Source organism: Nanorana parkeri, unplaced genomic scaffold (genome assembly GCF_000935625.1).
Source record: "Nanorana parkeri isolate BGI_ZX_2015 unplaced genomic scaffold, ASM93562v1 scaffold1262, whole genome shotgun sequence".
NCBI lineage: Eukaryota > Metazoa > Chordata > Amphibia > Anura > Dicroglossidae > Nanorana > Nanorana parkeri.
In genome coordinates this window covers 29,330-43,541 of record NW_017307530.1, presented here as the reverse complement: position 1 = coordinate 43,541, position 14,212 = coordinate 29,330, and the positions used below count along the sequence as shown (strand labels likewise).

The following is a 14,212-nucleotide window of genomic DNA, read 5'->3' as shown; positions in this document are numbered from 1 at the left end:
GATGGAGCTGCTTGGGCCGGTGAGTACACATCCTAACTCTCCCGACCGCCCGGGAGAGACATACTTTTTACCGGAAAGGTTTAATCTGCTCAATCTTTTCTGACATCGGGAGCCGCGGCCTGACCGTCAGTCAGAAAAGAAAAATTGGATTAGTGTGATCCTAGTTCATTTTATTACTTTATTGCTGTGCTGTATGTGTATAGGCCAATGTAGTTGGATGTGTATGTGCGTTATAATTAATCGAAGTTAATCGATTAATCGATTTTAAAAAATTCGATTAATCGAACAGGAAATTTGTAAGCATTACCAGCCCTAAAATATTATATAAGGGGCAACAAGGCCCACACCAGTTTGGCTCGTAAATTGTGTGCTGAGACGAATCTAACGAAGGTCACTGCGGTGCGTGACTCCAGGGGCATCTTGCACCATCATCCTCAGAAATTGGCGGACACATTCAGGGAATTCTATGAAAATTTATACAAGCTCCCTGACTCTGCCTTTGGTGGTGGAGGTGCCACTCTGGAGTCGCGCATACAGGATTACCTAAGCTCATACCAGAAGGGTCATTGCCTCTCTCCCTACAGGCAAATCGCCGGGACCTGACGGCTTTACATATATGTACTACAAGACTTACTTTTAATTATTTTCCCCATACTTAACGAGACTGTACATTAAGTTCCTAGAGGGCCGGCCCATCCCACCTTCCTTTCTACATCCTATATAATTGTGATTCCAAAACCTGGAAAAGATGATACCATATGTGCTAATTACCGGCCTATAGCGCTTCTACATTTACAAAAATCCTGGCAAATAGAAATTCTGCTCTTCTCCCCAACATAGTTCACATGGACCAGGTTGGCTATGTTCAGAACAGACAGGCAGGGGATAACACTCGTAGAAATCAGTTGATGGCCTGAAATCTTCAATATTTTGAAAGAGATAAAAGAGGGACAGGTTGAAGGTTCTTTTTCTACCCCTCCTTTTACTAATTTTAGGCTATTGTACCAAAGAAGGAGCCAAACACATACCGGCTAATACACCATCTCTCTTTCCCTAAGCGGTCTTCTTTAAATGATGAGATTGATGATCAGCTGGCATCTGTTACTTATACGTCCTATGATGATGCCCTGGAGAGACTGCACCCTTTAGGCCGGAGTGCTCTTCTTGCGAAGGCGCATAGTAAATCTGCTTTTTGACTGTCACCAATTTCTCCGTTAGCTTATAATTCACTTGGCTTTTAATTTGATGGTTTCTATTTTAATGATACGTTCTTGCCCATGGGTGGTTCTGTATCTTATTATTTTGAGGATGTTTTTTTTTCCTTTTTTGAATGTGTTATTATTTTTATTTCTGGACACAGGTCCATTGTTCATTATCTAGATGTTTTTTTTATTAATGCCTTTTATTAATGCCTTTATTAATCCTTAAGGCTTAAAAGCCTTAAGGATTCCTGTTTGTTCAGATCTTTTATCATTAGTTTGTTTTATTAGTGCTCAATTTGGTATACCCCTGGCTACAGAAAAGACTGTTTCTCCCACTAAGAGTTTGGAATTTTTGGGTATATCTATTGATTCGGAAAGAATGGAATTTAGACTTCCTCCAGAAAAAAATTACTGACACCATTTGTTTGTTGTTGCAAAAAAAGAAAGTTATTTTAAAAGATTTGCAATCTTTTCTGGGTACTGGGCATTTGCTACCCGTAGTATGGCATTTGATACCCGTAGTCCCATTAGGCATTGCAAGTCTCTGACAGCCACAGGCATGGCCTGCTGAGGCAGATGCATTATGTATTTGTAGTTTCCCCACAGCTGGAGGGTCACAGCTTGGCTACCCCTGATTTAATGTATTGGTAAACCAATAAAAAATGCCGTGGCCATTTCTTGCCATAACAAGAGTGTTAGTGTTTTATTTAATATTTCAAAGTTTGGTTTGTGTTTATTTGTATCTAGAATGTCGGTGCTCCATGTCGGGGGGATGAACGAGCCCTAGGTGAGCCCCCCACCATGGAACTGCAGCGACTAGTATGTGTTCCCTTCCCCCATCTTTTCCTGCTTTTCCCGCTCTTTTCTGCTTTCTCCCTGACAGGTTATTGGTCCACTACAGTATCCAGGCAGACTTACCGTTTTAGGCGGGAAGATTCTCTTTCTTCGGAGACATCTGATTGGCTGAAGATTCCTATTTGAGGACTACAAATCTCAGCAGTACTTTATACAGAAATGCTATTGTTATATAAAGTATTGCTGAGATGTGTAGTCCTCTATAGCCTGTGCCATTCTGCATTGCTGTAAATATTAGGGTTGCACCGATATATATCGGCCGCCAAAGGATATCAGCCGGAAATGGCACTTTTGGCTAAATACCGAAAGTGCCATTTTTCTGCTGATACAGCGGCGCATCCCTGCTTTCTTTCCTCCCAGCTGGGCGCTGCTCTGTGTCCCCCGCGGGGAGGAGAGAAAGTGACAGCCGGCCGAGCGCTGTGTTTGTGTTTTTTTTGGGGGAGGGGGGGGCCAAAAAAAAATCTTGCATCAGGGCCCTTTGTTCCTTATGTCCGCCACTGGTTGAGGTTATCTTTAATAAAGTTACGCTATATGTATTTATTTGAATCCTAATTATTTAATGCATTGAGTAAACCAATAAAAAAATGCCAAGGCCATTTTTTGCCATAACAAGTGTTAGTGTTTATTTCATATTTCAAAGTTTGCTTTGTGTTTATTTGTATTTAGAATGTCGCTTGCAGTTCCATGACTAGGAAAAAGCATGTATATCATAGCTGTGTGTGATGTAGAAAAAGTGTAAACTTAAAGTTCAACGTGTTCCCCCAGTTTTTCAAAAAGTTGGAAAGGCTTAAAATTTCTGTCAAGTTTTTAATCCTGTGTCAGGAAGGTTGGACTCATGGCCTTGCTCAAAGACCTTAATTTGTTACTGTTAACAAGTCAAAATACTTATATTGTAAGTTAAGCAAAATAGCATTATGACTTTATCATGCAGTTTATTGAATTATAGGTACATAGTTACAAGACACAGTACATACAAGTACAGTATAGTTAGGTAAATAGTGCAAGATGAAGGACATACTAATCATCTGAGTGATAATTATGTAATTTTAGATTGCCAAGGCTGGAGAACAGAAAACAGTACCAAATACAGGTCTTTCCCTCACTTATTAACAAAGCTTCATGCAAAGCAGCTTTCAGTAATAAAGTAGCTTTTGGAGCAACAGATTGGCACAGCTACTAAAGGTATTTATATTGCTTTAATATGCCCTCTTGCTGCGAGTTGATGACATAAGTGATGTTATGCCTCCTGTGGCATTAGCTACTTTGCTGTTGATGTTGCATGTTCCTGTTCCACAACTAGAAGCGCCTGAATTGCTTGACGTCAGGATGCTGCTATACCCAGCTGTAAAGATATACAGATAGTTAATTATAAAGACCTTGGTGGAAGTGACAGAAATTAAATTGGTAGGAAAGTCCACAGCAAATCACATTGCATTCCTACCTCCAGCTGCACTGCTCCTCGGGACACTGCAGGATCCTGCAACACAACTCAAACTAGGAATGGCAACCTTCCCGGCACTGCTATAGACAGCTGCAAAGGAAAAACAGACCACTTTTAAAGAAAAACATTTACAACAAACCTAAAATGGCATTTTAACTGGAAAAGGCATGTATACCTATAAATAAAAGAAATGTAAAAAATAAACCAATTCCTTTTTCAATTTTTCAATTAAGATCAGAAAACTGGTTTATACAGCTACCCCATACCCTTTTTAATAGTATACAATTTGGGTAGCTGGGCACTAGCCAGACCTTATGGGCTTAGGCTGCTGCAGACAATTATTTGAATATCTATATACTGTTGTACATTGTAACTTGTGTTTCAAAACTCTTTCAATGAAAACGTACTGAAACAGATAACTAAAGAGAACAGATCAAAGAAAATTGAACTAATCCCTGGATTATCATGTATACTCTGCTTATGGGATCATCCCACTGGAGATCCCTGATTTACCCCTCATAGTAATGGAATCTCATTCATCTTGAGACAGCAAGCCCTGCAGCTACTATTTCCTTAAAGATCAGCGCCACCCAGAGGCGGCTCTTTAATTAGGCAAATTAGGCGGTCGCCTTAGGCCTCGCGCTCCCGAGGGCCTCGCGGCCGCCTATTTAACCAAGGATCTGTGGGGTCTCAACAGGGCTCTGAGGGGTCTCACCAGGGCTCTCTGGTTGTCCCACCAGCCTGGTTAAACCCCACAGAGCCCTGGTGAGACCCCACAGAGCCCTGGTTAAAGTAGGGCTCTGTGGGTTCTCACTATTCCTGGTTAAACCCCACAGAGCCCTGGCAAGACCCTACAGAACCCTTGTGTTGCTGAGACCCTACAGAACCCTGGTTTAACCAGGGCTCTGTAGGGTCCCACCAGGGCTCTTTGGGGTCTCACCAGGGCTCTGTGGAGTCTAACCAGGCTGGTGAGATCCCTCGGAGCCCTGGTGAGACCCCACAGAGCCCTGGTTTAACCATGGCTCTGTGGGGTCTCACTAGGGTTTTGAGGGGTATAATACGGCTGGTGAGACCCTACAGAGCCCTGGCTTAACCAGGGCTCTTTGGGGTCTCACCAGGGCTCTGAGGGGTCTACCCAGGCTGCTGAGACCCCACAGAGCCCTGGTGAGACCCTACAGAGACCTGGGTTATTCAGGGCTCTGTGGGGTTTTTTTTTTTGGGGTCTCACCAGGGCTCTGAGGGGTCTAACCAGGCTGATGAGACCCCACAGAGCCCTGGTGAGACCCTACAGAGACCTGGGTTATTCAGGGCTCTGTGGGGTCTCATCAGGGCTCTTTGGGGGTCTTACTGGGGCTCTGTGGGGTCTCACCAGCCTGGTTAAACCCCACAGAACCCTGGTGAGACCCCACAGGCCTGAGCGGAGCCTCATGTTTAGGTTTCACATAAGGCCTCGCAAACTCTAGAGCCGCCTCTGGCGCCACCCAAAATCAAAAGAACTCACATAGCTTCAGCATCTTATGTCGGTATTATGTAGGACAGTCTGCATTCATAACTCCTCCCAAAGGAGCATGCGTAACTCCTCCCAAAGGAGCATGTATCAGGGCTGAGGTCTCTTGAGTTGATGATGTTTTCAGCACAGCACCCTGCTGGCTCCTTCCACCAACCATGATCTGTCTGCAGTTCTATACTGAAAACATCACAACGCCCTGCCTCAGTATTCAATTCAACATTCATCACTGGGTCTAAAATTATTTATGTAATGAAAATAGAAAGTTTTTTTTTATTTCTTTGGCAAGTTGATTTAGGGGGGAAAGGAGGGACAATAGAAGGCAAAATATAAACATATTAATCTTCAGGTTCAAGGATTTTAAAGTATATTTCTGTTTATAGCTAAACTTACACATTGTAACGTTGTTGTCAACTTCTCCATGAATCCTGCAATAAATAAACAGTGTTAGTGCCATAAATTGTATTAAACCCGCTAGCATAACAAATTCATATGAGTAATGGGTTTTTTGTAAAAGACAAGTTTTTGTAAATTACAGTCATTACTGCAATCAAAAGTTATATATCGTGAATGTCAAGTCTAAAGTACACTTTTATGTCATGATATGTGACATAGCAAGATTCATCAAGCAAAGGTTTAAGCACCACTTACACATGGAAGTTTTTTTCATTAAGATTTTAATATTTGATTCAAAATATGTTTGGGTAAAAAGCAAAATATTGGCAAGATTACTTTACCATTTTGACTGCTTCAATTAGAAGAATAGATAATAGTGAATGCAGGGCCATTTTAGAAATACAGCTCTTGAAAAGTATAAAAAGACCCCACCCGGCCATGTGTATACTGAAACAAAATGCTACCTATCCCTAGCTCACAGGATCATTCAAATCAGAGCAAAGACTATAATACCTAAAATCAAAGTATGAAGAAAAAACAAAGGCTTAAAATTTGGAGATGGTGATAGGGCACATTAGCGATTTTAACATTCAGAATACATAGTAAAATAACATCCATGGCTTCCTAATATTATGTATAGTGAATCTCATGGAGTCTTTTTAATGATGAAAGATCTGCTTTGAAGACCTTCGAAAATCAGACTCAAATTGTAAATACACTATTAAAGCTTGCTTAAATGGTGCAAGACAAGTTTGCTGTTAGATGTATGTTGCTTCTTTTCAAGGCCAGTATTACAGCACCTACCTGCATTCTTCTCCCTCCAGAAGTTTCCTGTAGGTGGCAATCTCAAGATCCAAGGCCATTTTCACATTAAGGAGTTCCTGGTAGTTGCGTAGCTGAACTGCAAGATCTTCTTTGGCTTTCTGTAGAGCAGCTTCCAGTTCAGATAATTTCGCTTTGGCATCTTTCAGAGCAACCTCCCCTCGCCCTTCAGCATCAGAAATTGCTGTCTCTAGTGCACAAATCTGTAGAGAAATGTATACTTTAAACAGTGGGCATCGGTCTAAATCTATAAGAAGAACGAATGTGTTATTTTTAAAATTCTCTAAACCTAGGGTAAGCTTCTTGACACTTTTAAAACTGATCACTCGTTGGATCCATGGACCCTTGGAGGCCACCGATGGAAAGCACAGCCAAGTCCTATAGCTACCTGCAAAATACTTTACAGATATGTAATGCAGCCTTGTCCTGGCCCCAGCCTATTTCTGGAATTTGCTGGAGCAGGTGCACACTGATGAGATCAGTGTCCTGCCCTCCTGTAAGCATGTTTACAGCGTTAGATTGAAGCAAAGCAATAAAGCAATGGATGTCTCAGAGTGATTCCTCTCTCTCTCTCTCATAGTGATTGCTGCTTTGAAGGAAATCGCTGTAGGCTGATTTCTGACATGAAGGCTGACATGAAATTTGTAATCATTACACAACCAAATTAAACTGCATTTTTATATCTGCTTGAAGTTCAGTTACAAAATTTTGCAGGATGTGAAAATTAAGTTATTATTAGCTAGCGGAATATCAAGTGTCCATCCAGGAGTTCTGGTCATTTCAGACCTGCAGGAACAGGAAACAAGAGGTGTACAGCAAGAAAGGCCTTACCTGTTTCTTTACACACTCAATTTCTCCATGCAGTCTTTTAATCATGCCGTTCAGTTCCTGAATCTCATTCCTATGATCGCGCAGATTGTCCCCATGTTGTCCCAATGTGTCTTTGAGCTGCTGGAACTGTGAAGAACGTGCAAACAGTTTGATATTTGAGGCAAGGTGTACTATTTATCATAAACTAAGCAATAATTAAAAGTTTATATTATAGACTATATCATGTCATAAAACCTGACAGAAAAAAGGTTCTACTACATTAATGTAGATTAAATTACGTAATGTAGAATTATAAACTTTTTTTTTGTTTTGGATAGAGTGGGAAAGGTTTACAGCATCTGTCAGGATTTAAACAGAACATGGACAGCAACATTGAGTACCTGTTTAGTCATTGGGATAGAAAGTGAGTGAAAATTGCCCAAATAGGAACACTGATAGTAACATCTGATCATGGTTAAATCTCTTCCACACATTTCAAAATGTAAAAAAAAAAACAGTTCTTGATTACTTTTATACTTGTTTTGTTTTAAATGTTTTGAAGGATGAAAGTGTGTGTAAAAAAATATAAAATTATTTATTTATTTGGTAAAGTCATTTGATCTATCGAGATACCAGTCGATGATCAATCCTACAAAAAAAATTATTATTGTAATCTGAGGGAACATATTCGTATTAAACATAAAGACAACTTTTTAAAAAGCCATCACTGTCCTCTGTAGCTGCTTGTACTGTGAAGTAATTCATCCTCAAAGATCACAACAAAGACTCTGAAGTCTGGTTTCAGGTTTTTTTCTTTTTTAGCAGCTTACAAGTAACTGCTGTGTGTTTACATCAGAGGGCTGGCAGGCTGCTTGGAGTCTGCTCTCCATAGAAAGTAAGGGGAAAGGAGCTGTGATTTCAGTGTCCCAGTTGTAAACTTTGAACAATCTTACAGGTGCATGAAGGCGAATGAAACAGGTACATTTCAGGTGAATGAAGGCTTGTTTTAAATTGATTTTACTGCGTGTAGAATATGTAAATCCTGAAATGTGCAAAGTCTGGGAACAAGTTTAAGTATACCTATGCAATGTCACAAAGTAACCAATTAGAAACAATATCAATGTATTTATTGCTGATCACTTACTTGTCTAGCATAGTTGGATTCAGCTTCTGCTCGGCTCCTGGCTGCAATCTCCTCATATTGAGCTTTAGCCTCAGCAACGACTCCATCCAAATCCAGGTCGCGGTTGTTGTCCATAGTCAAGATAACATTGGTGTTAGAAATTTGTGCCTGCATTTCAGCCACTTCCTGTAAGGAACAAAAAGCTGAGCTTAATGAGCTTACAACAGCTGAGCTTAATGCTCTGGATAACAAAGCACCTGGCCCCCAACAGTCCATCACTTCCTAAAATATGCATTAGTATAGGACAAGTAGTAGAGAAACCCTACCAACTTACTGCAATGGGCACAGATGGCAGATGCTTAAGCTACTAATTGCAAATGGCACACATAAGAGAGATGCTTGAACTGCTAATTGCTATTGGCTTACATAGCAGTGGCATTAGCACTCACAATGTGTGACAGGGCTCTTAAAGTGTATCTAAATTCAAAAACAACAAACTTACATATTGTAGCTTACCAGTTCTTAGATGGGGTGGCTGCATAAATTTCCATTTTTTCTGTTTGTTTTCCTTCATTTTTACCTGTTGATTCTGCCAACGACACACTTTTGCCCTAGGGTGACAACGCTCTCTCACCATGCTGTATCTATGGAGGAGCAGCCTTGTCACTCTAGCCTGCTCTGCTGACTAAAGCTACAAACACCTGCCTCTCTCTTCATCTACATTATACAAAGAGGCATTGCTTAGTAGTTCAAAGAACATAGCTGGGAAAGCATATAATGTTTTGGATATCTGTTCAGTACACAGGAAGTAACAAGAACACTAGAATTCTGGCAGGATCAACAGATATTTTGCTGTGCTTGCAGAAAATGTATGTAGTCTGAAAAAAGAAAACAAATGCAGCCACCACATCTAAGGAATGATAAACTGCAATATATTACATTTTTGTTCTAGGGTTTATATACACTTTAAGACTGCTTTAACACTTTGCAATTTCTTACTTGTTAAAGTTCTCTTTCTATATTATCTGTATGTCTTCTTTCAACTTTTGATCTTTTAAAAAGGACAGGCTCTTGCAATCCTCAATAATGTTGAGCATAATAGTTTTCTGAAACCGGCATCTTTCTCTTGAACCATGCAGATGTTTCTGGTAATATTGCAGCTCTTTCATGTGACATAACCGGCCCTTATAATGTAGCAAAGTAATGTATATGACCGATTGTAGGCCTGAGAATATAAACCGAACATTAAAGATTAACAATCTGCAGCGGAGAAGTGCAGCAAAGTTACCACCCTGGGGGAAGGGACCCATTCCTACATAAGCCCTAGTAAAAAAGAACCAGAATATTTGAAGACAAAGATAGGAATTTGCATATTGATAGAGCAGCCTCACTACAAACTTTCTATCAAGTGCTAAGCACACAATGAACAAAACCCAACAATAATATATATGTCATAAATGGACCAGAAGTCTGTCCACCTTTTATAAACATTTATATAAATTGTCCTCCAAGGACAGTTTGTATTTCATATTCAGAACATTGTTTTCTTGATCTAAGTGCTAAAATGATAACATTTATTATTGCATAATTTTCTATTTGCACAAAAGTTGTGTTTTTGATGGGCCTACATTCAAATGGCTAAGGAATTAAGCAAACATCTCATACACCCTGCAATTACCTCCTATCGTAAAATCTGACAGACACACACTTAGCAATATGTGCAAGCAATGAAAACGTTTTTTTTTATTAGGGATGCACCGATATATCGGCCGCCGAAACATATCGGCCAAAAATTGAACTTTTGGCATAATGCCGAAAGTGCCATTTTCTGACCGATACAGTGGTGCATCCGTTCTTTCACTCCTTAGACCCCTGATATTTCCCTGAAACCCCTAAAAGTAAAGTAAAACATAAAAATATTTAATAAAAAAATGAATAAATAAATAAAAATAAATATAAAAAATTAAAAAGTTGATAAAAAATAAATACAAATAAAATCAATTTTTTAAAAAACAAAGTTAAAATAAAAAACTTTTTCGGTTTCGGGCTGACATTTTATTTTATTATGGTTTCGCCTTGGTTTGGAAATTTTCATTTTGGTGCATCTCTAGTTTTTATCTTTTATCTCAGCCTATCCAGCCCAGCCAATGATAAATCAGCACTTTAATGACAGGTAATTACTAAAATAATGGTTTTCATACCGCATCAAACAAGGTCTTCAGGAAACTGAGCTCATCCACCAAGGCATCTTGCTTGCCATCCAGATCAGTCTTTTGCATGTATAGGCAATCAACATCCTAAAAGAAAGTATAAAAGCATATAAAAGTCATGTAAAAAGAATGTTCCTATACTAAATATCTAAATGTTGTTAATTTATATATCACGTAAAACCACTGAAATGGGAAGAACAATATGCAGATATCAATGTATGATTCTATAAAACACTATACTAACTGACTCGAAATCTGAAAACCTATTGCCATGGTCTCTTAAAAGAAGATTGTGCAGAAAGAACATGAAACCTAGGACAATACCTGGAGTTAGATGTTCTCACTTCACTCTTTAGACTTTTTAACTTACATGCTTTATCCAAGTTATTTGTTTAGAACGGCATTCATGACCCGGGAATTAGCATTCACATAAAGAGGTCAACAATAGCAGCCTCCATTGATCTCTCAGTAGAGGTTTACTTTAGAGCAACTCTGTGTTTGCTCATGTAGGGCAAAGCTCATTTAGGGTTAGAAAGAGTGAAACATTTTTAAAAATATTATTATTGGCGTCTCTGCCTTCCTGTCCTAGTGACAACCTCACATTACCATTTCTTGTATAGATATCACAGGTACAAGAAATTTGTTAAAATCTCTCCAATAGATTCATAGACAGAAATACATATTTGCCAGCAATGTTAACTCTTCTCTACTCTATCGATAAATATATAAATAAAAACTCGGGCTGGGGTTGTGCTTTGAATGTCATTTATAAACACCCACAAAACAATCATTTAGATTCAGTTTGTGAATGACATTTTTTTGGAAATAGCTTTAAATGCACTACCTATTCTTTATATTCAACCAAATCCATCCCTGATGCAAATACAGTTTTTAATATATTTTAAGAAAACAACTCCAGGCAGATATAAAGGACACACATTAATGCAGCCCTTATTTACCAATACATCATTATTGTTTTTTTAAATGGAAGCAGTATAAGTATGAGGAGATTGCTAGATATTTTGTATTAGTCTCTTGCAATCCCCTGAACAGCAGAGCTCAGATTGGGGGAGGGAGAAGAAGCACAAGTAGCCAATCAGGTGTGCTGCAGTGCTTATGTGCTAAAAATTGACATACTGTAAGGAGGAGAGGGTAGTGCAACAGAGAGACAAGCTTGTCTGCTGCATCTTCTTTTACTGTCCATTCAGATGCTAGAGAGGGAAAAGATCTGAAAGAGGAACTTAACTGCAGCAGAGAAAAAACAAGTCTCTACTGGAAGGACACAAATACAAATCCTATGACAGGTGACATATCTCATAAAAAAGAATATCATCTATGTATTTAGCAAAAAATAAAATAAAATCATTCCAGCTGCACATCAGGAAGGATTGCAAACAATTGCTGTATTCTTAAATATTACACTTTATAATGTAAAACACAATCATAGTGAACACAATATTGGGAAGACTTTTTTATATCACCGTAATGGTATAGAAAATACCTCCTATTTATGTCATCATTACGGTAAGTATTACATCATATTTTAGCAGGATGTAGACCTAATGCATGTTTTACCATGTATCAGCGCCAACACACGGTAATGCACAGTGGGTGGTGTGTTGCATTACAGAAATGTTATAACATTCTGAAATAAGCTAGAGCTGTGGAAAGGTGGTTAGTTAACCAATCTGAAAATATCAAATTAAGAAAATGTTTCCCTTTACAACAGCTCCATAAAATAAACATAAATGTATTATTGATGTCAGGCACATTTCTATTTAGACAAATTGTTCTTAGAATTTTAATGATTATCAAAGTTTTATACTTCTTAACAATTTCTCAAACTTCACATTTAGAATTAATCCAGAATTGCTGCGTACAAAATAGGATTTCATTTAAAAAAAATAATATCCAGCTGGAAAGATTACAGGTGGGAAAGTTTCACAGTAAATATCTGATCCTAATAATAATAAAAGATACAAGGACAACACACTACATTACATTAAAGTTCAGTCTAAAGTATACCTTTTTCAAAGATACAAATTCATTTTCAGCATTGGCACGCTTGTTAATCTCTTCTTCATATCTGTAAACAAAGGTAAACATAAAATCTGTGTAACCACCAAATTGAACTAATTCACACATACAAGATTATAGATATCTCAGAACATATTTTAATATAATCCTGATAATTATGCCAATAGTGTATTTATTGCAGTCGAATCAATGCTGGAAAGCTGACATGATGATTAAAATTAGGGATGCACCGACATATCGGCCACCGAAACATATCGGCCGAAAATTGCACTTTTGGCTAAATGCCGAAAGTGCCATTTTTCTGCCAATACAGCGACGCATCCCTGCTTTCTTTCCTTCTTGCTGGGCGCTGCTCTGTGTCCCAGTGGGGAGGAGAGAAAGTGTCACAGGCAGCCGAGCTTTGCGGGAGGAGAGCGCTGTGAGCGGCCGGCGTCTCTCTTCCTCCTCCTGCCACAGTCCGGCAGAGCGGTGAGTGGGCGGAGACAGCAGGCTCTGTCACAGGAGGCTGAGCTCTCCCCCCTGCACCACCTTGCTCAGCCTCCTGTGACAGCTGTCAGAAAGGAGAGCCAATGCAAACACTCAGCAAACAGTGATCGCTGAGTGTTTGTAAATAATTGAGGACATAGTATGGTTACTATATCCTCAATTATGAATGAATGGGATGTGATCTACATCACCTCCTCATCACCTCCTGTTCATTTCGGATTGTGGATATAGTAAACATACTCTGTCCTCAAGTTATTAATGAACAGGAACACTCAGTATAGAGGATTAGACATGTGCGATTCGGTTCGTTCCGAAATTCGTTTCTGACAAATTTTCGGAAATTGGGAGATTCGGATGCATCCGAATTCCGAATTACAGCTAAGACGAATGCAAACGAATCCAAAATTCGTTATTGGACGAATTTCGTTGCAGAAAAATGACACTAGGAAGACACACATCTATGCTTAAAGTACAGAGGCTATATAGTAGTGGATAGAGGTACAGACTTGCCATTGCCGTTCCATTGCCATTGCTGTTCCAGGTTCAAATCCTGGGCAAGTCAAGTTTAAAGTTTGATTTTTTTTTCCTTTGCTTTTGAATTGGAATTCTCCTAACATTCCTACCAGACCTAAAGGGTCTGGTATGAATTGGGGGGAACCTCAGGCTTTTTTTTTTTTCATCTTCTTTTTTTCATCTTCTGCAGAAAGTAATTTTTGTTCCCCCTAATGTCATTTTGACGCGAAATTAGTTATTGGACGAATTCTGTTGCATCAAAATGATTTTTTTTTTTTACAGTCTGCAGAAGATGAAAAAAAAAAAGCGTGAGGTTTCCCCCCAATTCATAACAGACCCTTTAGGTCTGGTAGGAATGTTAGGAGTATCAAATGCTTCTCTGCTTAAAGTACAGAGGCTATAGAGTGGTGGATAGAGGTACAGGCTTGCCATTGTGAAGTTTGCTGGTTCAAATCCAGCCATGGGAGAGTAAAGTTTTTGTTTTTTTTCATAAACGAATTTTGGCAGGACTACCGCTAATGAATTTCGTCCGAATTTAATTTCGGACCCGAAAAACGAAACTAAACTAAACGATTTTTTTTTTTTTTAAATGAAACTAAACGAAACAAATTTTTTGCTGGTGCACATGTCTATAGAGGATTCGTGTTCATTGATAACAGGGGCAGAAAAAGAGATGGAGGACTCTGTGTCCTCCATCCCTTTTTCTATTTTAAAAGGGAAATATCTGGGGTCTGTTTAGACCTCTAATATTTCCCAGAAGCCCCTAAAAGTAAAGTAAAAAATAAAAATATTTAATAAAAATGAATACAT

General features: G+C 38.9%; 3 protein-coding genes across 3 annotated transcripts in view; all 3 read right to left on the bottom strand.

Moving 5' to 3' along the window:
• The window catches only part of LOC108797351 (keratin, type II cytoskeletal 4-like), a 203,181-nt gene that overhangs the window by 168,489 nt on the left and 20,480 nt on the right, over positions 1–14,212 (bottom strand). The window lies entirely within an intron of this gene.
• LOC108797339 (keratin, type II cytoskeletal cochleal-like) overlaps positions 1–14,212 on the bottom strand; it is a 30,066-nt gene that overhangs the window by 14,852 nt on the left and 1,002 nt on the right. The gene's annotated exons all lie outside the window — the stretch shown is intronic.
• The window catches only part of LOC108797340 (keratin, type II cytoskeletal 75-like), an 11,549-nt gene continuing 590 nt past the window's right edge, over positions 3,254–14,212 (bottom strand). The window contains exons 2-9 of the mRNA XM_018568922.1: positions 12,392–12,452; positions 10,358–10,453; positions 8,178–8,342; positions 7,055–7,180; positions 6,206–6,426; positions 5,399–5,433; positions 3,499–3,588; positions 3,254–3,399 (exon numbers count right to left, since the gene is read on the bottom strand). Coding sequence (XP_018424424.1) covers positions 3,254–3,399; positions 3,499–3,588; positions 5,399–5,433; positions 6,206–6,426; positions 7,055–7,180; positions 8,178–8,342; positions 10,358–10,453; positions 12,392–12,452 — 940 coding nt within the window. The remainder of the gene's footprint in view (positions 3,400–3,498; positions 3,589–5,398; positions 5,434–6,205; positions 6,427–7,054; positions 7,181–8,177; positions 8,343–10,357; positions 10,454–12,391; positions 12,453–14,212) is intronic.